Source organism: Penicillium verrucosum (genome assembly GCF_028828655.1).
Source record: "Penicillium verrucosum strain IBT 35672 chromosome Unknown utg000005l_segment0_segment0, whole genome shotgun sequence".
Lineage (NCBI taxonomy): Eukaryota > Fungi > Ascomycota > Eurotiomycetes > Eurotiales > Aspergillaceae > Penicillium > Penicillium verrucosum.
The window spans coordinates 1,234,598-1,260,804 of record NW_026643214.1 but is presented as its reverse complement, the minus strand read 5'-3'; the positions used below and the strand labels follow the sequence as shown (position 1 = coordinate 1,260,804).

The 26,207-nt window shown below is 46.9% G+C and overlaps 10 protein-coding genes across 10 annotated transcripts; 4 read left to right on the top strand and 6 right to left on the bottom strand.

Annotated features, from left to right (window-relative positions):
- Positions 1-245: 245 nt before the first annotated feature.
- Positions 246-5,102, top strand: N7516_011333 (uncharacterized protein; the record flags this gene model as incomplete). The annotated part of the gene is made up of 3 exons (XM_057224051.1): positions 246-572; positions 659-3,232; positions 3,300-5,102. 3 exons carry the CDS (start codon positions 246-248, stop codon positions 5,100-5,102), a joined length of 4,704 nt encoding a protein of 1,567 aa, XP_057069191.1.
- Positions 5,103-6,113: 1,011 nt separating this feature from the next.
- On the top strand, positions 6,114-8,297 carry N7516_011332 (aspartate--tRNA ligase MSD1; the record flags this gene model as incomplete). The annotated part of the gene is made up of 3 exons (XM_057224050.1): positions 6,114-6,324; positions 6,403-7,118; positions 7,179-8,297. 3 exons carry the CDS (start codon positions 6,114-6,116, stop codon positions 8,295-8,297), a joined length of 2,046 nt encoding a protein of 681 aa, XP_057069190.1.
- Positions 8,298-9,498: 1,201 nt separating this feature from the next.
- Positions 9,499-10,461, top strand: N7516_011331 (uncharacterized protein; the record flags this gene model as incomplete). The annotated part of the gene is made up of 4 exons (XM_057224049.1): positions 9,499-9,727; positions 9,792-9,898; positions 9,922-9,984; positions 10,102-10,461. The coding sequence occupies 4 exons, from the start codon at positions 9,499-9,501 to the stop codon at positions 10,459-10,461; spliced, it is 759 nt and encodes a 252-aa protein (XP_057069189.1).
- A 669-nt stretch (positions 10,462-11,130) lies between these two features.
- On the bottom strand, positions 11,131-11,591 carry N7516_011330 (uncharacterized protein; the record flags this gene model as incomplete). Its single annotated transcript, XM_057224048.1, has 2 exons — positions 11,131-11,412; positions 11,460-11,591. 2 exons carry the CDS (start codon positions 11,589-11,591, stop codon positions 11,131-11,133), a joined length of 414 nt encoding a protein of 137 aa, XP_057069188.1.
- Positions 11,592-11,935: 344 nt separating this feature from the next.
- N7516_011329 (zinc-dependent alcohol dehydrogenase family protein) lies at positions 11,936-13,143 on the bottom strand (the record flags this gene model as incomplete). The annotated part of the gene is made up of 4 exons (XM_057224047.1): positions 11,936-12,113; positions 12,173-12,530; positions 12,590-12,671; positions 12,727-13,143. The coding sequence occupies 4 exons, from the start codon at positions 13,141-13,143 to the stop codon at positions 11,936-11,938; spliced, it is 1,035 nt and encodes a 344-aa protein (XP_057069187.1).
- A 954-nt stretch (positions 13,144-14,097) lies between these two features.
- N7516_011328 (cupin domain-containing protein) lies at positions 14,098-14,536 on the bottom strand (the record flags this gene model as incomplete). Its single annotated transcript, XM_057224046.1, has 2 exons — positions 14,098-14,464; positions 14,520-14,536. The coding sequence occupies 2 exons, from the start codon at positions 14,534-14,536 to the stop codon at positions 14,098-14,100; spliced, it is 384 nt and encodes a 127-aa protein (XP_057069186.1).
- A 1,052-nt stretch (positions 14,537-15,588) lies between these two features.
- N7516_011327 (uncharacterized protein) lies at positions 15,589-15,915 on the top strand (the record flags this gene model as incomplete). Its single annotated transcript, XM_057224045.1, has 1 exon — positions 15,589-15,915. One exon carries the CDS (start codon positions 15,589-15,591, stop codon positions 15,913-15,915), a length of 327 nt encoding a protein of 108 aa, XP_057069185.1.
- Positions 15,916-17,248: 1,333 nt separating this feature from the next.
- N7516_011326 (cupin domain-containing protein) lies at positions 17,249-17,698 on the bottom strand (the record flags this gene model as incomplete). Its single annotated transcript, XM_057224044.1, has 2 exons — positions 17,249-17,615; positions 17,676-17,698. The coding sequence occupies 2 exons, from the start codon at positions 17,696-17,698 to the stop codon at positions 17,249-17,251; spliced, it is 390 nt and encodes a 129-aa protein (XP_057069184.1).
- A 2,185-nt stretch (positions 17,699-19,883) lies between these two features.
- On the bottom strand, positions 19,884-21,516 carry N7516_011325 (putative cytochrome P450 monooxygenase; the record flags this gene model as incomplete). The annotated part of the gene is made up of 5 exons (XM_057224043.1): positions 19,884-20,323; positions 20,374-20,976; positions 21,031-21,123; positions 21,152-21,362; positions 21,433-21,516. Coding segments are annotated over 5 exons (1,431 nt in total), but the record flags the coding sequence as incomplete, so codon positions are not given.
- Positions 21,517-22,767: 1,251 nt separating this feature from the next.
- N7516_011324 (Semialdehyde dehydrogenase NAD-binding) lies at positions 22,768-23,925 on the bottom strand (the record flags this gene model as incomplete). The annotated part of the gene is made up of 3 exons (XM_057224042.1): positions 22,768-23,588; positions 23,644-23,849; positions 23,906-23,925. 3 exons carry the CDS (start codon positions 23,923-23,925, stop codon positions 22,768-22,770), a joined length of 1,047 nt encoding a protein of 348 aa, XP_057069182.1.
- Between the last annotated feature and the right edge of the window lie 2,282 nt (positions 23,926-26,207).

Sequence of the window (26,207 nt, the reverse complement as noted above, 5' to 3'; positions counted from 1 at the left end):
TTGATCTGACAGTTAATATAGATTATTATGAAAAGGTAAAGGTGAGGTATTCTGAGTCACTGGCGGTCTAAGATCAGTCTATTCCCTGCTTGTTCCCCGCTCGATGTCACGATAGCTCTCTCGCGCTAACATACGGAGTATAGCGTATTCGTTTCTTAGTCGCTGATAATATGTCTTGATATTCCTCTTTGTCTGTCCTTTTTTTTTTTTTTTTTTTTGCGTCCGAAAAAAAAAAAAGAGAGAATATGGCATACTTAGCGACATCTAGCTATCTAGTCTTGTCGCTAGTTGCTCTGGATAGTATACCTGCTATTCAGAGTATCGTCCACCGCATTTCTCGCAAAGCCCGTGATTATGAGCCCATCCAATTAGCCAAACATGTGTACAGCGATGAAGATGGAGAAGCGACCGAGGAATCCCTCCGAGCTTTCTCTGATAAATGGCAAAGAGTTTTCATCGCCCTGTTCTCCGTCGCCGGGTTTCTGGTGACTCTCGCACTGGCTGTTCTTGCGACATTGAAGCTTACCATTACGAATTCCACGCCATTGATTTGGCTGCAGTTCGGAGTATGGGTATGTAGAAAGCCCGATCAAGAACACAAAAGAACACAAAACCATTCGATTTGAGTCAAACTAATGGCAAATTCTTGTTTTTCTAGATTCTGCTCGCTATTCAAGCTATTGCTTTCTTCACCGAGCCCCGACCCACAAGCCGATATGTTCTCGGCCATTTTGCTTTCTGGGGTAGTATCATTGCCACCGTAGTTCCGAGCATCGAACTGGGAATCTTGGTATTCTCTCAACTCGAACTTCTCCAAAGACGAGTGTGGGTCGGGCTCCAATTGGGACAGATTGCTAGCGCTGCTCTTCGTGCCATATTCTGTATTCTGCTACCACGTCGTCCAGATGTTTACCATGAAGATAAGCTGGTTGAGCGGGAACTTTCAGTCTCCCTATTCAGTCGCTTCACTTTCAGCTGGGCCAATGGGTTGCTAAACTATGCCGTGGAGCACAAGACCATGGACCTCGAGGATATTCCCAAACTTACAGCGTCAAAACGTGCTGATTTTCTCCGTGAGAAATTCGAAATTGCCCGACAGAACCGGAAATTATGGCTAGCGATTGTTTTTGCGCATTTGGGGCCACTGATAGCCCAGACCATACTTAGTCTGCTGATTTGCTTTCTGAGCTTTGGACCCCAGGTCGCCCTGTTTCAGATCCTGAAAACACTCGAACTGCGCGATACTCCGGACTGGAATGTTGGAGCATCGTATGTTTGGGTCCTGGCTCTGGGTGGGTTATTGTTCCTTGCCTCAGCCATCGAGTCATGGCTGTTCTGGGTGGTCTACTCTAAAATTGGAGTTCCCATATTCGCAGAGCTATCAGCAGTCATTTTTGCCAAAGCCATGCGTCGGAAGGATGTGAAGTATACAAAAAAGTCCAAAACGACAAATGAATCCGATAGTTCCAGCAAAGGATCCGGGGAGGCCGACGACGATGACGAGGATGCATTGAAGAAAAGCCGCCAGAGTATTATCAACCATGTGGCTGTGGATGCTCGCCGGGTTTCCGACTTTGCCTCTTTCAACTACATTATCCCGCAGGCGCTCTTTCGCATCATTATCGGTGCCTCCTTTTTGGTCCAAATCCTCGGCTGGCCCAGTGCCTTCGCCGGTCTTTCAGTCTCTCTTCTTGTGACACCACTGAATGTTTACGCAGCTAAGAAATATTCAAATGCCCAGGACCGATTGATGAAATTCCGTGATCAGAAGCTGGCAATCGTTACCGAAGTGCTGCAGGGCATTAGGCAGATCAAATTCTCCGCATTGGAGGAGCAATGGCAGAACCGTGTCCGGGAGACTCGAGAGACCGAACTTGGCGCATTGTGGGCTTCCTTCGTAGCTGATATTGGCCTGCTTGCGATCTGGGTTCTCGGTCCCGTCGGTTTATCCGCCGTTTCATTGACTACATACGCCATTATTAATGGTACTTTGTCGCCTTCTGTGGCTTTCACGGCTATGGCTATCTTCAATTCTCTCGAAGCGTCGCTCGCTATAATCCCAGAGCTTACATCGATGGGCTTGGAGGCGAAGGTCAGCTCGGAGCGTATCGATAAATTCTTAGCTACGTCCGAAAGAATTGTCAATACTGTCCCTGCTGATTATATCGCCTTTGAAGATGCCTCCGTTGCATGGCCTGCGGAGGAGGAAGATATCGAAGATTCCGAGGATCGTTTCATTCTGCGTGACATGACCTTGAAATTTCCGACCAAGAGTCTAAGTGTGATATCGGGTAGAACTGGGTCTGGAAAGAGCCTCCTTCTCTCTTCTATCCTAGGTGAATGTGATGTCCTCTCCGGGACAATCAAGGTACCCGTTACACTTCCCATTACAGACCGATTTGATCACCTTGCGACAAAGGCAGATTGGATTATCGACTCAGCCATCGCCTATGTTGCGCAGATGCCCTGGATCGAAAATGCTACGATCAAGGCGAACGTTCTCTTTGGACTACCAGACGACCCAGAGCGCTACCGAAAGGTCATCTCTGCCTGCGCTCTGGCAAAGGATTTCGACATGCTTCCAGACGGCGATTTGACCGATATTGGTGCCAATGGTGTCAATATGAGCGGTGGTCAACGCTGGCGTATCTCCTTCGCTCGTGCATTATACTCTAGGGCTGGCATACTTATCATGGATGACATCTTCAGCGCCCTCGATGCCCACACAGGTCGTCAAGTCTTTGAGAACGCTCTCACTGGTGAACTCGGTCAGAACCGAACTCGCATTTTGGTCACTCACCATGTCGCACTGTGCCTTCCTCGCACGGATTACTCCGTGTTGTTGGAGAATGGTCGTATCAAATATGCAGGGACCATTGATGATCTGAGGGAATCACATCATCTAGAGGATATCCTTCGTGAGGAACAAGCTGCTGAACAAGCGGATCTTGTAGCAGAAAGTGAAGACCATGAATTCCTCAATGATGAGGAGACAACTCTCCAAAAGGTCATCTCGAATACATCTCACCGAAGACCGAGTACGGCTGGAAATGGGGTTGCTGCTGCACCAGAGACGTCTACACCAAAGAAATTCATTGAAGATGAGAAACGGGAAATTGGTTCTGTGCGAATATCTGTTTACCTTGCTTTCTTGAATAAGGGTGGCTCCCTGGGATTTTGGTTGTTGACACTCGCGATCTATCTAATGTATTCGTCTCTCTTGGTTGGACGGGTAAGTGCATATAATCCCAAATCTGTCCCATTGTCTATATCCTTTAACTAATCCGTATTTGTCACAGTCTTGGTGGATCAATATTTGGACACGTTCAGCGTCCAGTACTCAGGCCCATCCTGAGCAATACAGTGTCCTATTGCAGCATGCCATGCAACCGACTGCACCGGTCCAACAAGACGATGATCTCTTTATGTACCTCGGAATCTACATTGCTATCTCTGTCACTGCCTGCATAATGGGAACAGTCCGTTACTACTGCATTCTTTCAGCGTCAGTCCGAGCCTCGAGGAACCTGTTCAATGGCTTGATTTATACTATCCTCCGCGCGCCACTCCGGTGGTTGGACACCGTCCCATTGGGACGAATTCTCAACCGCTTCACAGCCGACTTCCACTCAATCGATTCACGAATCGGGTACGATATCGGCTTCTTCGTGAGCAAGGTCCTAGATGTCTTTGCAATCATGATTGCAGGAGTGCTTGTCGACTGGACGGTGATCTTGCTCGGCGCAGTCCTATTGCTCATATGTGTAAAACTCGCCCTATCCTATCTGGCAGGTGCCCGTCAAATCAAACGTCTGGAGAGCACTGCGAAAAGTCCAGTGTTTGAGCAATTCGGTTCTAGTCTCGCTGGACTGATCACTATTCGTGCCTTCAGCAAACCAGACACCTACGTCGAAATTATGTACGGCAAGATCAATCGCCATGCGCAAGCATGGTGGACCCTTTGGCTGTTCAACCGCTGGCTCTCATTCCGCATGAGTATCGTTGGTGCTATCTTCTCAACTGTCACTGCCGGGCTGGTGGTCTATCTGCCAGGTATCAACGCTTCGCTTGCTGGTTTCGCTCTCAGCTTTGCGTTGCAGTATAACAGTGCGATCACAATGGCACTGCGACAATACGCAAATATTGAATTGAACATGAATGCCACAGAGCGTGTCATCGAGTATTCCAACATCGAGATGGAGAACCAAGGAGGAGCCGATGCACCTGCGGCCTGGCCTACTGAGGGCCATCTCGAAGTCCACGATCTCGTGGTGGGCTACGCACCAGATCTCCCACCTGTATTGAAAGGGCTCAGTTTCTCAGTTGAGAAGAACCAGCGCGTTGGCGTCGTTGGACGCACCGGAGCAGGCAAGTCCTCTTTGACACTTGCACTCTTCCGATTCCTAGAAGCACGCTCTGGCCAAATCTTCATTGACGGAATCGACGTCTCCACGATCAAACTACACGATCTCCGCAGCCGACTTGCAATTATCCCACAAGACCCAGTGCTATTCTCCGGCAGTGTGCGATCGAATCTAGATCCGTTCGACGAATACAACGATACAGAGCTATATGATGCGCTAGCACGCGTGCACCTTATCTCCGAGGCCGACGACGACGAGCTTACGCTCACATCGCGCACTGCTACACCCCGCCAGCCCAGTGAAACGGGCGCCACGACACCACCGACGCCCCAGAAGACGAATTCTAACGCTTTCACCTCTCTCTCGTCGACCATCTCCGAAGGCGGCCTTAACCTCTCCCAGGGTCAGCGCCAGCTCCTCTGTCTCGCCCGTGCTATCGTCTCGCGACCCAAGATTATGGTTCTAGACGAGGCGACCTCGGCTGTTGATATGGAGACCGATGCGTTGATCCAGACGTCTATCCGTGCGGAATTCGGTCGAAATGCTACCACCTTGTTAGTCATTGCGCACCGGCTTAGTACCATTGCGGACTTCGATCGTATTCTTGTTATGGATGCTGGAAAGGCAGCTGAGTTTGGTACGCCTAGGGATCTTATGGGGATCGAGGGTGGTGTTTTCAAGAATCTTGTTGAGAATAGTGGAGAGAAGGAGGTGTTGGAGAAGATGATCCTTGCGTGAAAAGGGGGCCAAAAAGATATATGCGAGGGGACTATACTTGATTTAGGTTAAATTTTTTTATATATAGATTATTACTTGAAGCTGGGAAGAATCAGCATACATATCAAAATTTATTGTTGCGATTCGAAATTGACATGCATGGAGAGCTGTGTTCAACTGAATATACGAATCAAGGTGGCCCTTCTAGAGTAGCTATAGTCAAACACGGGAGATACATGCGAGGAAGTCCTGAGTATCAAAATCGATATTTTAATCAAGGTCTTGGTATTTGCTAAAATGTCCGGTGTCTTCTTTCCGTATGATTATAGAGTCTACAGTGACGCAGGCGACTATGTCTGGGAGACATTTGAATCTTCTATAACCCTACCGTGGAGAAGAGACTGACATAGGAACAAGTCCCTGAGGCCAAAGTATAGCTAGCTAGATGCGAATATAAGAGCTGAAAGAGAGAACCTTGGACATAAAAGGCGCCGTTGCCAACAACCCGTCCAACATCCATCCCTCCCAGCTTCAAGGGAAGCCCCCAAACCATGGCCCAAAGCCGATGGTTACACCTTCAAGTCTTGTGAATGGGATCAGAGATGCCTTCATCGCGTCCGTCATGTAAACAAGGTTGGTATGCCGAACGCATATATCACATACCCTGCCCTCGATTCGTACAGCCCTTAAGCCCTCCGAAGAGAGAGAGCCGCACGTCTCAGAGGGAAGAGACTGTCTCATATATAACACACTAGGCTTTCATCATTCTGGGAAACAGTTAGTACAATGATCAAAAATGGTAAATTCCCTTTGAAAGGGACTTGGGAACAGTAATACTCACAAGTATAAAACTTGGAAGGATGAAGAAGAAAAGAAAAACGGACGAGCGAAAATTCCCGCGCTTTTTATTTCTGCGGGCGCTAGTCCGCTTCTAGGGCGGGGTGGTTTTCTGCCGGTTCTAATGATCAGCTTGTCCGGGCATGACTCGCTTTCTTCTGGTTTGGCTACAATTGCATTTGCGACAATTGAAATATGCCAATTGCTGCCGTGCAGCTCCGCTCTTTGCGGCTGAGATCTAGCTACATTGAGATCTCGAATCTTCTGCGCGGTCGATCTGTTGCTTCGCCGAGACAATGTTATAGCCCCATTCAGACTCCGCGGCAATTCCATGCTCGGGCTTGTTTGAGACAGGAGGAGCCTCCTAAACAGTTCCCTGCTTTTTTGGAGGCTTACAAACGGGCTGGTATGTGGATAGTTTCTGCTGAGGAGTTGTCTTTCCCATAGTTTGAGAGGGCCGTGGCTAACACATGATGCGCTACAGTGGACTTCCCACCCGCTACCCACGACTTCGAAACGTTCTTCGCACAGGCTGAGCCAAACACGGAAGTAGTGCTACATGGATACCTCGGAAACCGCGCAGACCTGTCCAAGAAACTCTCCTTTGTGCGCCTATCTGATCCCACCCTGCAACACAGCCTACAAGTTGTCGCATTCGCCAAGAACGATGCCTTCGAGCAGCTAAAGACCGTGAACGCAAACAGCCCCGTGGCTGTGCGCGGTACAGTTCAAAAGAAAAAGACGAAGGCATCAGAAGGAGGGAACACACCAGCCCAAGACCAATGGGAGCTCGCATTAGAAGCAATTCACCCGCTCAACGACTTCCCCAAGGACTTGATCATGACACCTGAAACGGTCTTTCCACCTGAGCAACGCTACCTACAACTGCGCTCGGATGCAGAGCTGCGCGAAGCACTGCGCTTCCGCGCCCGCGCACACAATCTTTGTAAGGAAGAGCTGGAGCAGTGTCGTCCGCCGTTTGTGGAGATTGAGACACCGCTGTTGTTCAAGTCTACGCCGGAAGGCGCACGGGAGTTCATTGTGCCTACACGGAGGGAAGGGCTGGCTTATGCTTTGCCGCAGAGCCCACAGCAGTATAAGCAGATTCTCATGGCTAGTGGCTTGCCAAGGTATTATCAGTTTGCGCGCTGCTTCCGGGATGAGGATTTGCGTGCGGATCGTCAGCCCGAGTTTACTCAGGTATGGACTTCTTTTTTTTTTGTTGGGTGATGGTGATATATGTTAATTGGATACCTACAGCTTGATATGGAGATGTCTTTCGCAACAGGCGACGACGTCATGCGCACCGTGGAAGGGGTCATTCGCCGACTTTGGTCGTCGTTGATGAAAGACCCTGCCCCGCAGGGCCCATTCCGCAAAGTCCCCTACCAGGAAGTCATGGCCAAATATGGATCTGACAAGCCGGACACGAGATACGGAATGGAAATCATTCGACTTGATCATGTTCTCCCGGTGGATCTCGTCGGCAAGATTTCCGACCTTACTAATCCCATCGTGGAGGCTTTCAAGCTTGAAGGAAATAACAACGATCCCGCGGAGACCCACAAGTTCATTACCCAATTCCTGGACTCCTCGGCAGGTGCGCCGTTCAACAATAACCGAGACGGCGGTCCAGGCATCTTCATCTACAATGGCAAGCAGCCACTCTGCGGACTACAGCCCTTCGGCTTCGAAGCCGCTGAGCAAGTGGAGGAACTACTAGACCCTGACCACGGCGACCTGATCGTTCTGCAGGCACGACCCAATGCTCCTTTCTCCGGGGGTTCCACCCCCGTTGGCGATCTGCGCCGTGCACTACACGCAGCTTCAGTCTCAACAGGCTTCAAGCCCGCCCCGACCGGATTCGACTTCCTCTGGGTCGTCGACTTCCCCCTTTTCTCCCCCTCGGTAGACTCGGAGCCTGGTCAGGGCGGGGCAGCAGGCTTCTCCTCCACACACCACCCCTTTACCGCACCCAAGACGCCCGCCGACGTCGATCTCCTCCTCACGGACCCCACCCAGGCCGTAGCTGACCACTACGACCTCGTCGTGAACGGCGTCGAACTAGGCGGTGGTAGTCGTCGTATCCATGACTCAGCAGTGCAGGAATTCATCTTCCGTGATATCCTAAAAATGCCACGTGGGCGGTTGGCCGACTTCTCGCATCTGCTCGATGCCCTCCGTTCTGGCTGTCCGCCGCATGCCGGTCTCGCGCTAGGCTTTGATCGACTTGTCGCTGTTATGCTCGGCAAGGAATCCGTGCGTGATGTGATCGCTTTCCCGAAGACTGGTAAAGGGGGCGATGATGCCATGGTTGGTGCCCCGAGCCCCATGACCGAGGAGGCATTGAAGACGTATCACCTGCAGTTAAGGAAGTAGAAATTGGCTGATGCCACTGGCGATTGTATATCACAGTGTCCTTGTGGACTTACTTTATATTCTGTACTATATTAATGTACTATACTCTGTAAACTCTGGAGTTCTCTTCTCAGCATCAACTAGACCAAACGTGCAACATACAGTACTCTGTACAAGTCGTATCAGGGGTTGGGCCCAAGTTCTTATTGGAGTACGATACGAGAACGTAGATCCCACCGATATCAACAACATGCTCCATACTCCATGGACAAAGTCTCTATCTGGCTTCCTAATCGGGACTAGCCCGTTTGCTTCCTATATTTCGATTTCCCCCTTCTTCCACTTCCTACTGTATACAACGTACGCATCTCACTTTATTTCCACTTTTAACTAGTTCTTTACTACTATAATAACTATAATAAGTAGTTCCTTACCAATAGTAGACCGGTAGCTAACCAGTTCACAGTATGGAGCACGTGGTTAATGTTGGTGGAACCTCCGTTCTCCCCCTGAGCATCGACCGGGTCCCACTGAGAGTTCAGGAACCCCCTGATACGATTCCTGCGTGTAGAATCCTCCACACTTCCTCGCCCTTTTCTTAGGGCTTGTCTCCGAAGATTTGGGGTCCGGCTGAATTTCCCGATTAAGTGCAAATGGACTCATTCTTGAGAACATCCGAATTTTGAATCCTTCAATCATTTAACTCAACGCCTGAAAACCCCGTGTCTCAGGACTTTTGTGGTAGATCTATCACATCTTCACATATATTACATGGATATACGGAGGAAATAGATACATCAGCTAAAGATCATTTAGAGATGTAGAAGTTAGAATACCTCTGTGAACAGATAATTTGACATTTTTATGTGATCTTCAGGTTCAGATCCAGAAGAAGAGAAAACGGAAGAACCCGGGATCCATTGAAGATCTCTTGGATCTCTTGGATCTCTTGTAGGGCTACTCTACTCCGTGTGTTCTCCAACTGTGTCGGGACCCCCACAACAGGGGTCGTCCAACGATGAAACAGGATCCTCGTTTCACTAAATTTTCAGTTTGAGACAATTCCCAATCCAAGTGCCGAACTCAACAAATTCAAGTATATAAGAATGAATCATTCCTCTCCCGGGTTTTGTTGTAATCCAATTCATTCACTACTATTCCACAATTGCAGAGCCGGTCTCTCAAATCCCTTCTTTGACAAATATAATTCCCTCGTTTCAACATGAAGTCTACTATCATCCTCGCCTTGGCTAGTATTGCCATCGCAGCTCCCACCTCCACCATCGAAAACCGTCAGCTGCCCGGTTTCGGTTCCAGCACTGGAACCGGCAGTGCACTGGATGCCTGGAAGTCTTTCATGCCAGGACTTTCGGGGTCTGGTAGCAGCTCCGACGACTCTAGCTCCTCCTTCGGTACCCTCGCACGCAGTGGCAGTGGATTCCCGGGTTTCGGTAAGACCCCCTAAACAGGCTATCACAGCATATGGGGAACGCAATGCTAATAGTCAATTTCTAGGCTCGGGCTCTTCAACCGAGAAGGGTGTGACCCAGAATGACGGCTGCAAGGAGTACACGTTCATCTTTGCACGCGGAACTGGCGAAACGGGTAACATGGGTACCGTCGTTGGACCCCCCTCGCCAAGCAGTTGAACTCCCTGACCGGCGACAAGGTCACCGTGCAGGGAGTGGATTATCCCGCGGATGCAGCGGTATGAGAACCCCTTCTTCCCTTTTTCCTATCTTCAGTACTGGACTTGGCTTCGCTCGGTGCACTACTATGAAGATTAATAAACCAGATCTTGTCAACTAACACTCCATTCAAACAGGGCAACACAGCGATGGGTGGAACCGGCGGTCCCACCATGGCCAAGCTCGTCAAGCAGGCTCTCAGCCAGTGCCCTAAGACCAAGGTCTTGCTGGGTGGATACTCCCAGGGTGCCATGGTCGTCCACAAGGCTGCTAGCAGCCTCGATGCTGACCAGGTTACTGCTGCCGTTCTCTTCGGTGACCCACTCAAGGCTCAGAGTGTCGGTAAGGTTCCCGATGATAAGGTCAAGGAGTTCTGTCACCAAGGTGACCCTGTCTGCCTCAACGGAGGAAATACCATGGCGCACCTTACTTATGGCTCTGATACTGAGGAGGCTGGGAAGTTTTTGATTGAAGCTGCTGGTGGTTCTTCTTCGTAGGTTGATGTCTGATTATGGTCATTTGGGGTGGTGGATGATGTGGAGTGGTTTGAATAATATGTAGGATAATTCCCGTAGGAGAATTAGTATTACTATGTTCACCTATTGGAAGAAGCCCTTGCCGCTCTTTGCCCACTGAGTAAAACTGAGGATCAGATGGGAAATTGTTGAGATGGACACCTGATTAATCAGGCCCTGTTTATCACTTCCATTTCCGTGTTAGTGCTCAGTCCTTTGCCGCTTTTTGCTCACTGAGTGCAACTGAGCACGCCCCTGAGTGCAATCAGCATTATTATTCTATACTCCATGCTCCTACAACATAGGCATAGGTTCCGTATTTGTCTGGTTTGGCCGAGACAACACTTCAACTTAGAAAGCGCATGTTTTGGTAGCAATTCTTTGATTCGTCCATAGGGAACTTCGCACGCCCGGAAATATGCGACCATTCGGTTCGGTGATAGTGCTGTTGATAGGATCCATGGATCTATCCCATGTGGGGCTGTATGCCTCAGGCATAAATGCACCCAACATTATGTAATTAGCAAAGTGCACTAGTCCATATACGGTTACCGCCGGAAAAATTCCAAGTTTCAAGACGGTTTCAGTATAAGAACCAACTCGAACTGACTCGTGTGCCCCAATATCTGTCTTCGAGAGCTCTCCTAGTCATCATTCTCTCACCTCTCTCTTTGTCAAGAAAATGGCTCCAAGACTCGTATTGTCAAAGATTAAATTTAGTATTGCTTTAGAGTGATATTTATAGTGCGCGAGTTGAAAAGCTGGATCGAACGCGGTAGGGTCGATTCGATCAATGTGGCCGTAGAAGTATGGGACGAATCCCCTCTCACAGACACCGTGTTCCCGAAGATTCATATAGGCATTTAGTTCGCAGCGGAATTGATTTAGGTCTCGACCATTCTCGGCAAATTCTAGATCCCCGTTGTCGTGAAACTGAGCCGTTAGTAATAAACAAAGAGCAAGTAGCTGAGACTACTTACAAGTTTCATAGCATATTTCCGGCCTTCGAGTTCTGTCTCAAACACTGAAGATGCATCGGAACGATCTATTTCTCTAACAACCCGTATGTTGGCAGGGACAATGTCCAGCGAGCCTTGATTGCTAGGACGCATTGTTGTTTTAAGACTACCGTGTGGTTGACTTCGGCCAGCTCCCTGACCGATTACAAACAAATTCACGTGAGGGAACCAGAACGGGGGTGAGTATCCGTGGAGGAGTTCTGGCAGCACCGAACATGTCGCATCACATTGCTGCAGAAGCCGTAAACTACTCAGTATTCTGATGGCCATCCCCACAATATCACCCATGGAGATGCGACAAAGCAGCTCATCGATCAATTTAGAGTTGGATGGTGAGATATGTGCATAATATAGGAACGAAACATGTCAAATTGAAAATCGTAATCCAAAGCTTTCGCTCCAATAGCGCGTTGGGTAGTTGCCGAATTTGCCGAATTTCACATTCTGATCACCACCTTGCCCATATGTTTGGCCGCATAAAGATGATCAAAAGCATTCTTTGAATCTTCGAAGGGAAAGATAGTGTCATCCAATAAAGGCTTCAGCTGGAGTGCCTTTTCTTCCAGGAAATTGCAGAGAGCCTGGAACTCAGGCTTCGTGCCCGGGGTAAGACCCCTAAACACAAGAAGATTAGTATATCTCGCAAACTGCTTCGTTGGCAAAAGGTAACAAACTTTAATCTGGCGCTCTTCAGTAGAACAGGCCCAAGTACGTCGGGTTGCTTGTCCATATTGAACCCTCCTAGGAAGCCGACAAGGGAGATAAGACCTCCACGGGCAAGGGACGAAAGAGCTTGTGCGATAGCGGTGGGCCCCACATTGTCAACGACAACGTCGACACCTCGTCCGCAGGTAAAATGGCGCGCTTGTTCATCCCAGTCAGGGTGTGTTGTGTAATTCACGGTCTGTACCGCTCCTGGTTTGCCCAGCGCCCGCACTATCTCCAGCTTCTTGTCGGATGAAGATGTAATAATAGGCTGGATGCCAGCTGCTAAGCAGATCAACAACGCAAACATGCTAACACCCCCCGTCCCTTTGCACTCGACGTTAACTTTCTTATTGCTGCCAGGTGATATATGACATAACACCTACCTTGTAGCAAAGCAGTGCCCCCGGCTCGTGGCATATCAAGTGCTTTCCAGGCTGTGGTTCCGGCACAGTTAATACAAGCTGCCTGTAGGGAAATTAGTATATATTCATCTCCAGGTATATTTGGATGATCAGCCTACCTCTTCCCAGGACAGGTGCTTAGGTAAGTGGACCAACACCTTTTGATCAAAGACTGCGTATTGTCGTAGTACACCATCAACGTCACCACCAAGAACCTGCATGTTATCTTCAAGCCCTGTGACAGTGTTCAAATCGAAAAGAGGCGCAACACGATCTCCCGGGCTGAAGTCTTTGACGTCGGAACCGACCGTAATGACTTCTGCAGCACAGTCGGAGGCTGGGATACCACGATCAATCACTTGAACTGGATACTTTCCGTGCATCATGGCGACGTCTCTGTAGTTGAGAGAAACTGCATGGATGCGAATCAAAACATGATTGGACTGAAGAGACGATGGCAGTTTCTCTTCCGTCATCTCAACAGATGATCCATCGGCAGTGCGACGAAATGCTTTGTAAGAGTCCGGCATTGGCATGGTTGGGCGGCTGTTGTTGAAATGTTTGATTTCTCCGTGTGCTTGCTTATCTGGGAGAAAGCAAAAGACTAGGCAAGCAATATGGGAAACATTATTTATAATTAACTAACTACCTAGTATGAATGGCTAGCCAAACCTTTAAATGTTGCTTCTTAGACTGTACCAAAAGGATGATTCGTCAATTAATAATCGCTCCAACTGACCTGGGCACTTTGGACTAACATAGTCTTGTTAGCATGGTAGTGATGGGAGTGATGGGATTCGTTAAGCAAATTTTTGCCAATTACCAGGGTAATTAATCATTAATGACCTCACAGAACCACAGGTTCTAGACCGGTTTCCCACCGGCTTCCCACCGGCTTCCCACCGGTCTCCCACCGGTCTCCCACCTAACCTCATACCCTGTTGCATAATAGTAGTTAGTTATGATGGATATATTATGCTTATAAACCATGGTTTATGTATATTTATGCACAACTTTTAGGTCTTGGCGGTTCGCTGAACCGTCACTGCCAGGTCTAATAGTATGTTGGTAGGAAAAAGCCAATGGCGTAAATATACGTAGTGAAAATAGAATTTAGAAAGGATTAGATATGTTCTTTGCAATAGCAGAGTTAGTCGACAGGACGGGAGAGCGATATCAAATATATAAATATCAAGCCATATACTAGTACGGCAACAACACAATGTCGGACTACACAACGGAAGCGGGTTGCTCTAATTAACGAGTATCTAAGCTTACATTCTTTTTGTAGTAAAGTCTTCTTTCTATATCTAGGACCAGGAGCTATTCTCATATTGTCCAATTACCGGTGACGATATACCGCCGACGATAATATCATTTGCCGATATCGTATTGTTAAGCTCTACTTATATAGTTCTCCACATATCCCAAAAGAATTTCTGAATATTCTATCTCGTAAAGTGTTCTCCACAGCTACCTCTCATTCCATCTCATTCATACCCTGGATCAAGCTTATAGAGTGCGTCCTGCCCCTCCTCCTCCCACACCTTCGTATCAATAATTTCCGTAAAGAAAAACACACACGACTCTGTCGTGCTTGGATTTTCAGCGATCGTGACATGGGTTTCTGGAGGCTCATAGTGGGATTGACCAGCAGACTTAATCGTCGTCTCCCCATAGTTTAATTGGCTTTTCACCTTGCCGCTAATGATATAAACAGAGATAGAGCCGTTTGCGTGGGTGTGAGGTGGAGTCCAGCCGCCTGGAGGGTACGTAGCGTATACACCCACGATAGTCTTGCCAGGAACCTCTTTCAGTGGGAATGCATATACAACTTTCGCGTCTTCTCTGGGGCGGCTTTTAGGTCTGTTAGTTACTGTTTTCGAGGTCTATATTAAATGTTGTGACCTACCTTGGATCATCAGACATTTCGAAAATATTTCCATAAGATTGTAGATAAGGCGAGATATGATGAGCTAGTGATTAGATATTAAAAGGACAAATAATTCTGCGCCCTAGGGCTCTTTATAGTTACAGCATCTCCACTTTGACCTTCATAAAACGCTAAATGCGCAGTCTCCCAAATTCGAAGACTAGAGACTTGATCTCACATGCAGTGCTGCCATAATCTAGTCATATTACTATGCAGTGCTACCATAATGTCGTCATATCTTATACAATTAGTTGACCAAACACTTTCAACGCCAGCACAGCTAATCATCTGATTCTAAGATATTTACTATACTTCACCGCCCACGTACTTTTGTACATGTATTGTAGTGGGGGATGTTAACTATGCTTCCTAGTTACATGGTTGGGCAGTCCATTCAGTACGCAGCTAGACGCATATTGGGAATGCACAATCCTATCCCTCTCCGATTGTGCTCCTACACGTAGTCAACAGCTGAGGCTATCGATTTATAGGCAATACTCTTGTTGAGGTGGTTGTTGGCGCTTTATTAACCTGCGTAGCTAACAGTTTACTAGCCATACAGGGTTTCCGTATTTAATATATAAATGGGGATTATCTTAGAAATTTACCAGACAATAATATATTCGATTGTGTGATAATCGCTATCATTTGACTGAAATTCTTATGACGCAGGCAGGTGTGAGAGACATTCTCGTATATTCCTGATACATCCGGCATCAGCAGTGACCTCCACCAGGTTACCTTTCCCAGTGTTGATTCAGTCGATCATGCGGTGAACGCGTGGTCAGTCGAGATGCTCGTCGACCGCCAAGGTGGGCCTTTGAAAGCAACCCCTCGGTTTCCACAGCGTAGCTAGATTCTTCGGGCGAGCACTACCTCCAGGAACTTGCCGAGGGAATTCAGCAACGCTACGGGTCGATAAGGCTTTGTGAGTTGGTAGTCTATTTTGCCCTGCTTTCTGAGGACAACCATGATTAAACGTTGAAAGTGTGTTGATTTTTAGCCGACGCGGACGGACGCGTTAAACAATTGACTCAGCACCCACAAGATGACAGGTACTTCGATCAATGCTGCCATTCTATACCACGCCACGCAAGGGCCCACACTCCTCCAAGCCGACCTTGTCTTGCAGAAAGCCCTCACATACCCCCATCCGGCAGTGCATGTTGGTCGCTCTCCAGTGTCTCCACTAACCAAGCTTGGTCCCCAATGTCTAAACTGGATCGACGGGTTGCCCGTGGCAAAGCTGCAACAAGGTCCGTCGGTGGCCACCAGCCAAATACCAATTTCTTCAATATTGACTGTGTATATCCCAGGAGGATGCCCGTGTCTCGATGCACAGCTGCACCCCGAGTTGCATGTGGCCGAGCCTTAGCGAGGTCCGCAGTGCAGCATGTCTCAAAGTGACGAGTTCGAGTCTTAACGATGTCTTCGGGCCTTAGACGAGGTCTGTGCAAAGTCAGCTTGACTGCCTGTGTCACCGGTTCACTACCGCCTCGTTGCATCTTGCAGGAGGCGATATCAGATCGTATGCTAGCTCAATCCTATCTTCTTTTTAAGGGCGACATCACTTTCACTGGCATTGCAAGACCACCTTTTGAGCCTGCGTGCGAGTTAGGTAAAATGATGTCGGGTGGTTTTCATATCCATACCTACCTAGGTATCCCTGATTCCAAGGTTTTGGTGCGGTCGTGCCTCGCGCCGACCGGACCGGGCCGGACCGCACAACCTCGGCGGGTTCCAAGGTTCACTTTTGTCTTCCCAACAAGGATTTACACCGGTTACCACGAGAAGGTAAGAATCTGTTGTGGCGTCTACCATACGTAGGGCCTGGGAAGTTTGGAAAGTCGATTGCTACGGTACCATCTGCCGACTAATTACCTGCTGAGGGGATGATGCCTGAGGCACTAAATTGACGGCCTAAGGCCTCCATCACAACAGAATCCATTGTCCCAACTGTATAGCTGCGGCTGTTGTCCAGTACGAGCTCATTGGGGCCCTTAGATACCATGTGATGATAGTACTTCAGACTAACAAGGGAGCTTAGCCGACTCATCAAAGTTGATCATTTCTACCTCATTAATGAAATTACAATTAAGCTTATTTGATCTGCTACACAATCTCTCATAGGTCACACAAGTTGACACAACTGAACAAGAACGGAGATTGACGATAGCATTCGAAGTAATTTCTATATGTGGTAGTTAGTTCGACATACCAAACTACTTGCAGGGTGATATTTCGAGTAACATTCACCCTACATGACAATATTGAATAGTATATCGAGCTATTGGATAGTTGGATATTTGTAGGTTACAGCACCCAGCGGTACAAAGGTCAGTCCAACGGATATAACCATACTAACCAACCTTCGAAAACCACACACACAGTAGATAGATCCCAGCAGACCAAGGTATTATATAGGGGTCAGATGGTAGAGGTGTAGGATGATATATTATGGCACTATCTTAAGGAGCGAACGTTCATCAACAGGCTGGAGGCAGAACCCCAGGTGGAGGCAGGTCAGAAATTCCTAACACTGTATACCATATTACCAATGTAAGAGGACTAGCCCTAAAACCATACTAAATAGTATTGCCTAGATGAATGTATCCCACGTACAATGAAAGCTACAAATTTGGAAATTTTGAAGCTCTTAAATGGTTCTTCCGCACGTAAGAGATCTAGAGCTAACTCCCATCCCAACCTCAATTGTATGGTGGATCAATCTTGTAGAGTGCATCATTCCCCTGCTCGTCATAAAGGTCCGAATCTATAACAACTGTAGAGAGGAAAATAGCTGGCTCCGTTTTGCTCGGGTTTTCGCTGAGCGTGACATGGTCTTGTGGAACCTCAAACCAGGCCTCGCCTGCATGGATTATAAACGGCTCGCCATTGTTCAATGCGCCTCGATAAGTACCGCTGATGACAAATGAGGTGATAGAGGCATTTTTGTGTGTGTGAGGTGGAGTTGCGCCGTTTGCTGGGAGTATAGTGTAAATACCAACGACGGTCTTGCCGGGGACATCGGGTAGCTTGTATGAATACTTGACTTTGGAATCCTCTCTGGGGCGACTTGTTGATTTTCTCAATGTTAGTCATTCCATTGGTCGTTTTATTGTGGATTGGACATACGTGGGATCGTATTCACCTGCCATTTTGGAGCAAGATTTTATACGTTGACTTTGATCTAAGTAAAAGGATTTCAAAGCCTGATTGATGGATGATCTAACGCGTCTTTATAGTTCACATATCTTAAATTTGACCCAAAAACACATATAGATCGCCCCAGGCTTCGTAACGGACAATGTTGTGTTACCACCATACGTTACTATCCTTACTGCTCAACTTGCGCATTCCACAGGTGAGAATAGCCGCATATGACACACCAATTGTCTCAAACTCTATTCATAGTTATCTAGAGTGCTCCGTACATCGATAGCCTGATGTATTAAGTTCACAAATACCTTGAGTACCTTCAAACTGTATATAAATGTCTGGTTCTGTTTTGTCATACTTCACCACTTAGGTATCGTTGCATATGCATATAGCCAGGGGATGATGTGAAGGCTGGCTGGGGTTTGTCATACATGCATATAAATTCAATGTTTGCATTACATCTGATATCATACTTGGAATTGATTGTTGGCTATGCACCAATGTCCAACTTATTTATCCTGCAACCGGTTGGTTAGGCCGCCAGCCTAACCCGGTCAACAGAACATCCCAACTTGAATTCTCTAGTGCTCAATCCTAAACTTACATGAGAATAATATCAAAATGCCCAAGGAGATATATATTTTGATCTTTTTTCTGCTGCATGCCCCCTCCATTTTAATCCTATGAGAACCGTCTCAAATAACGTTAGAAAAACCCCTTTTCGTAATGTGTAACTAACTAATACTAGCACTGGCATTGGTACTAGCACTGACACTAGGCGGCACTCACTTTAGGACTTGCTCCACCTCTGGCCTGGCCCTCGCTCTTGCTCTGGCTGTTGTTCCGAATCGCGGTACGTCGAAACTGACGGCTTGGAAGTTACGCTCGGTAGCGTAAACACTTCGAAAGATGTACGGTGAGCTCGCTAGCTTTGCTGTCGAAACCAGTCATCTTGACTGTTGTTATATCGAGATCCGTTGCTAAGTCTCGAGAAAATAGATGTGCGGTCCAATCTCGGTCGCGTCGGGTAGAGTTTTCACTGTCGCATACTGGCGAGGTAACAAAGACTGGAGAATGAAGACCTTAAAAGACGATGGTCTTAATGATCTTTTGTTGAAAATGGTGATCTCGGGGGTTGATGTCCTCGATGATCGATATAGGGTTGCGGGACGGGCCGAAGGGTGTCCCGTAAAATCGTCGAAAAATGCGCGATCGTGCGCGAAGTTTGTTAGTGCTCTTCCCCTAAGCTCTCAGGGTAATCCGGGTGCGTTAGGCTAACTACCGCAACTTGATAAAAACCAATGAAAAAGGCGCCCTCGGAACGAGCGAAGGCTTATAGCCCATAGGAGAAGGGAGATCATCAATGCAACTGTATTTGTGCTAACTGCTGATGATGATCACCGATGATTGCGGATGATTAAGAAGGGGAAAAGAAGAAGAAGAGAGAGAGGAGACTATGTGACAGTCATGACAAACAGGGAAAGGAAGAAGGGAGAGGAGAGAGAGCAAACTATCTATCCTACGATCCTATCCCATAGGTGGGTCAGCTGACCCCCAACATAACTATTGGCGTGGAAATGTACTTCAGTACCTCCGATAAAAAATTGTTGGATGCCTGAGCCATCACTATGGCATGTGATAGAACCTCCATGTATGATACTCTCTCTCCTCTCCTTCTCTTCCTCCTTTCCTCGTGCGAGACAGTCAATCACTAGGTCTTACTATTGGCATTATCCAGTACTGCCGCTTTGTTTCAGTCTACCCTGGGGCACAGGGGCCTTAATAGGACTGCCCGCTGCATTTTATTGCCATTACAATATACGCAATTTCAAATTGACCAGCTTATACATGGGGTGAGGACAACAAACTCCACATCTACCTATCATCTTTGCCATTGAACAAGTGGACAAATGTTACTTGCTAAACGCCATCCTACATGGCCATATAAGGGTTATAGTTGTGAGGCATAAGGTCTCTCAACCCGGTAAAGATACGGACTAGATAAGGTACTGAAGGGGCGGCGAGGAACCATGATATTGTCTGTTTTGGTACAAGACTGAATCTTGAAAGAATCAGGTACAGGGGGCCGCAGTCAGGGATTTATGCCTAGGTACCTCTCTTGGGTGACTAGGGTTATACACTCCCGAATTCCTTTGAATGGAGAGGAACCCCATTGCAATCGCACTAAGGAATATTGCAAATATCCAAATTGATTTCCTCCTGGCGCCGACGAACCATGATCTCAGCCTCAGGATCCGCTTGAAGAATGCCTCCATGTCTTCTTTGTTTAGGAACTGAGCCTTCAGGTAGGTTAAAGTCATACTTCACCAGAATATGACACAGTGCAATCTTAATACTGTTAGAAGCCATGAATCGACCGGGGCATGCGTGAATTCCAAGACCAAATCCCATATGCTCAGCTGCAGGCACTATCAGCTGTGCACGAGTTTCACCCCCAGATATTTGGCGCTGCTTTAAGAACCGGTAGGCATCAAACGTTTCCGGGTTCTCGTAAAAATTCGCGTCCCGCATCCAATCAGTAGGAACGAAAAGTGACGTCCCCTTGGCAATCTTTGTTCCATCACTAAGTTCAACGTCTTCTTCCGCAATTCGTCTCAATGTGGCTAAAAGAATAAGTATTTGTGATTGCTTCAAGCGATGGGAGGGTTCTCACCAATATTTAATGGCTTTAATCGTTGAGATTCCTTTAAGAAGCTATCCATCAAATGTAGCTTGTTAAGTGAAGTTTTCTTCCATCCTTCCTGAGAAAGCACCGTGACCACTTCCTTTCTTAGTTCATAGATTAGGTCTTCCTTGCCACAAAGATCAAAAACTGCCTGCGTGATCATATCCGCTGTGGTGTGTAGGGAAAAAGTAGATAGGAGCAACTGAGCTGCTGTGGGATCATAGGGCTCTCCTTTAGATGACTGCTCCATCCACTCTAAAGCGTCATTATATACTGGCGGTGGTCTCCCCTCCAGTCTGGCGGCTTCTCGACTTTTTTGCCTCTCTTTCAAGACCGGCTCAATGATATCCCGCGCCCCTTGGAGATCTCGTTGCATTTTCCTGGTAGAGTCCAAAACGAGGACTAAAATTGGGTGGAGAACGCCTGGCCAGTCTGGGAGCTCCTCTGCTGCTCTAAATGAATTTGTTGTATAATCGGTGGCTATACGAAGCCACTCGGGATTTTGACAAATCGTTTGGCCTAAAAAGACCCTTGATGACTGTTGGGCGATCTGTCTGAGAAGGGTAGGAGCTAGAGGGAAGCTGTGCCAATCTACATTCGTCGTTAATGCAACATCCGATTAGAGTTCTTGGGAGTGATCCCTACCTGGGTTATTCGTCCAATTCTTCTCCAGTGCGAGTGATGCCTCCTCAGAAACAGGTTTTGTGACGCTTCCTGACTTGAAGTTTAGAGAGGGCTCTTATGGGTTTCCTGAACGTGTACCAACCAAGTGCTTGTGTCATCTTTTTCCTCACAGTGCCTTGAAATACATGCGCCCCAGCATAGATGAACGGGCTAAACCCCCTGAGGTGAGAATATAGTTCGTGTTCAATTACCCTGTCAAGACTTAATGCTTTGATATTCCCGATTTCGGTAGCGTATTTAGGCGATAAAATTGTCAATAGACCTTTATCACCCATAATCCGGAATGAATCAGCCTAAATTGTTACAGTCAGGTATATCAGCCCAAGTTTCCCAATATCAATTCCGATAAAAATATCATCATACTTTAGCCAACCCCGCCTTAACCAAGGCGGGTGCATCGGCAACAAATTTGCTGATCTCTTCAGCTTTCGACGCAGATATACGCTGCTGCCACAAAATGACAAAGTAGAGAGGCAATACTGATGCAGAGATAAAACCCAGAGCTTTCAGTAAAGTCAACGTGCAAGGCCAAGGTGCGTCATCAAAATTTGCTAGCATATTGTCGGTGCTTTATTCTTTGGTGAAGCTTGGAACGTTTAAAGCCAGGGTCCTGATGTAGAAATTCCAGAAATTTGGACAGTTGAAAGATCGCGCTCCCTGTATTTAGAGCTGAGCAAAATCATCCCACAAAATCTCTCGGTAATCGATTCAATTGAGCTAGTCCAAGACATATGCAAGGCGGTACACGCTACATGATAACTGAACATATTGTATTGGTGAAACATGTACCATATAATCTAAGCAGCACTGTATGTACTGGTAGGATGATCTTGTACCACACGGGATGAGAGATCGACTTACACTTTCCGGATACACTGGTTACAGGGCTACAATCGTTATTATTAAGAAGAAGCAAGGCATGTGTAGCATCCTATGTTGACAAAAGTTTGAGATATGAGCATCGACACCCGAGGTGATTGTCCAACCAGATCAAAACCATAATTTCTCCGTGGATACACCCTAGCCAGCAATGAAAATGTCGGTGAAATATATTATGCAGGCGAGGAGCCATTACGAGAGACCAGAGGGCCACGTCATGTCAGCTGAAAAGAGGAGCAAGATAGCCCTGCTTGGGAAGTTTACTTACTATTAAGGGTGCGTGGAAGCGGGACGGATAACGGAACATTGGAAGATTTATATGAAAATATCAAAACACACTATAGATATTGATCTTTGATTTCGTATGTTGTTTTACAGAGACACATTTTCCCCTGAATGTGTAATAGCGAAGTATATTAAGATGGATTTCCAGCAATCCCCAGGACTACTCGGAACTTCCCCCCCGCCTTTGACTAGTTCTAGGCCTAGATGATGTTACAGCACTTTGGGGCTGTGCGTAATTACTCAGGGTCCATGCTCCGGCATTGCTTTGTTGTTTGTGGATCTCTGCTAACGTCTGCATTGACTTCAGAAGTACAGCGATGTCATAAATTGGGTCACTGATCGCTGAGCACCTAGCCAGTTCTTGACACGTCGCCAGACATGCCTGTACATATACTAATTGCGAATTTACCAGGGACTCAGCCGATGAGGTCATTCCGCCTCAAAAAAACTATGATTTGCGCTAGTATCTATGGTGCTATTTCAGAAATATTCTTCGAAAGATTGGGGGGATCTTAAACTAGCACGTATGTTAATCTAACCGGAAAGGCAGTGAGTCCCTTCCAGCTCAATGTCCTTTGCCTCAAGCGCAACAAGATGCGGGATCAGCTCAATCAGCTTCGGCTGCTTGGGCTCCCAACCAAGCAGCTTCCGTGCACGAATAGCATGGCCACGAGAGTTCGAACCCCATGCAATCCGACCCATGCCCAAGATCTCCGTTGTTTGCTTACCATCCAACGACTCGACCTCAGGGGACTTGATATACTTCTGATCAAAAGCAGCTTGCGCTACCGCACGGCATATGTCACCCCAAACGAAGGAGCCATTTTCAGCAAGGTAGTACCCCCCATCGTTCCACGTAGCCTTACCGCCACCCTCGGCAGCAGCCTCACCTAGAAGGAGGTAGACGTCGCTTAGATCAGACACATGAACTTGATGCCAAATATTTTCACCGTTTCCGACCATGAAGCCTTTGCCGCGCTTGAGTACGGCGGCGGTGAGAATAGGCACCTGAATACTCCTCTTTCCGACGGGTCCACGACCTAGCCCGTAGATTGTTGGGGGGCAGACGATGGCAGTGCGAACACTAGTAGGGGTATCTTTACCGGCTTTAATGATTACTTCGTCCACGTCACGGTGGGATGCATCCGAAGGGAAGCTCGTAAGTTCGTTGATGCCCTCCCAGTCGTCATACACCTTTGGGCGCTCGATACCGTATGTACAGGCGTGCTGGTCTTCTATAGTCAATATACCAGTTCCTGAGGTATGAATTAGCCAGAGCGGACGCTGAGGAGTGTGATGCTTTGCCCCTCTAGCGATGGCCTCTGCAGCAGGAACATGGTCGCAATCGGCGAAATCTGCAGTCAATTCATAAGCCTTCATGGGTGGTCCTGAACACTGAAATGAACTTACGGAAGACGATATCTGCCTTTCTCACTTCCTCCTCGAGAAGGTCAAAGGAGTCTAGATCGCCATGGACGACGCGGATCTTGGGATACTTGCTGGAGAGCACAGCAGCCTTTTCTTTGCTACGGACGAGAGCCGAGAGCTCCCAATCAGGGTGGGCGTTGGCGGCGATGTAGAGCCAGTCTCCGCCGATATAACCGGTGGCACCAGTACTAAAGAGACGATCAGATAAAGGTGTTTAGCTTTGTGCAGTGGGGTGATGATATACATGAAGACCTGAACAGCCATATTTATGTTAAGTCTCGCACGATGTGGAATGCAAAGACGAAACTGAGCTAAAGCATAGGGAGACAAAATGAACAAAAGAAGCTTGAATATTTCACACTGACCTGAAATGCTTTGAAATCAACACTTTTCGAATCGAATGAAGAACAATGACCAATATGGATCCGAAAAGTGGGCAAAAGCGGGAAAAGTGAGAGTAGTTGCGTTCCTTCCACTGTTCTCCACTCTTGTCTTGGACAGGGGCGAAGCTCGTTTTGACTCGCTCAAGGTATTGCCTACAACATACACCACCAACTCTTCTCAAACTGGATTGAATTCCCACTTTCTTTCAATAAGAGTGCCGTTATCACGTCATTAATGAGATAGGTCGATATGTGAGACAGGGGGCGTGCATAGGTGCATGGTTACACAGTCTTACTCAAAGTACAATACGAAATACGGCGTTGTGTAATACGGTAATCCCATTACATATGTACCTTGGCATTGGAAATTCAGCTTCATCACACACATCTGTCCTGCCCAATAGGTTTCGAGACTTCAATTTCCAAATCGTAGACTCCACCCCTAAGTCCTGCACGTGCTCGCTGTATCCACCCCATTCACATGTATAGAAATAGATTCATATAATTGGTTATTGCAATCCGCATGTATCTGGTACATTATCAGGCGTTATGCAGTACTAGGAGCTCGTGTCTGCATGTTCAATGTTCGCCAGCTAGTTAGCTCGATGTGCATATACTGAGGTTTAATACTACGAATGTACCCAGGTGCAAATTCTGCGGCCGTGGAGCAACACCCGCACCACGCTCTTCGATCAATGCTCGTTCGCCACGCCAAATTGTATCTATCCTACGTGGTGTCTATTCGCATGTGAAGATGTGAGCTGTGCTGTTCTTCAAAATCCCCATTCTAGTCGCCTAGTCTATACTAGTGTATCGGATTTCTAGACTCTGCATACTGTTACTACTCTAATAATAATTAAATGAATCAGTCCTAAAGCTATAAAGCTTACAAGGTTTAGGTTTGCTATATATATTTCTAGCTTCGAGCATTGTGATTTCAATACCACGATAATATATCTTTTCAAATTTCTTAATATCAATACATTTTGCTTATACTCCTTATCAATACATATCGAATGGCCATAGAAATCAAACATGTAGTTAGTTACAGAGAGAGCTAACTAACTAACTATGTGGGGTGACAGCCTAACAATCATGCCTGATTAATCAGGTGTCAATCACAACATCTTGCAAACTCCCATGGGAAAGTCTTGGCGGTCAAAACCAATGCCAAGACCGATTATCACCTTAGGTAGTTTGATTACCTAAATAGGCTTAACGTAACCCCATGGGACTGATGGGATCAGGATATGGAGAGATAGGGATAAATATATACATACTAAGAGAAATAAATAGAATATAAATAAATTCATAGATGTTTTGAAGATTTACTAGCTTAATTTCTACCATAAATAAAATTCCTAAAATTACAAGAGATTTCGGGTTGCACTATTTATAGTGCTGCAGCACTTCTCAAGGCCTATATATTCTCGCATTATATATTATAATACTCCGATTTTGCATATAAAGCCTTAATATTATATTGTACTTTCTCTTTTATAATATATCCTAATTAGTCTCTGGTTATTGGGATCTCATAAGTAGGAAAAGAAGAGATTCGTAAATCCAAGCGTATCTACTTCCCTTGGCCCATACCCACCGGAATTATTGCGCCCATATTGTCGGAGAAGAGACGACGACATCCCAGAGGAGGTTAATGTGGAAAATAATACGGCAGCATTTTACCACTAACCCATAACAAAACATTTGAAACAAAGATTCCTGGTTAGGGCTTAGTGGGGCCAGTCTGACAATTGATCCTACATGCATTATAATCGAGGCTCCATGACTATAAATTGTTAGCAGACTCGATATAGAAATACAGAGACCTTAGCCCCATTGATTGGACCCCTGCATTTTTCGATACGACGTACTTGAACCCATATTCAGAGCCCATTTTTAAGGCATTAAATACTGTTGTCGACCTAGTATTTTAGGGAACTATTCATACCTAATAGTTTCCGACCCCTGGTTGGGATACACCTTTGGGCAAGTTGTAGAGGTAAAAAGACTGCATACACTATACTATTAACATAGTATCGTACTGGAATGATAGGGGCATGGATTGTGGATCCCCGTGCCGCACCGAGAATTTGGCAGCGCGAGTAATTCTCTAGTGTATGAAACGTCAATTAGATATGCTGGACTCGAAGACATCATCGT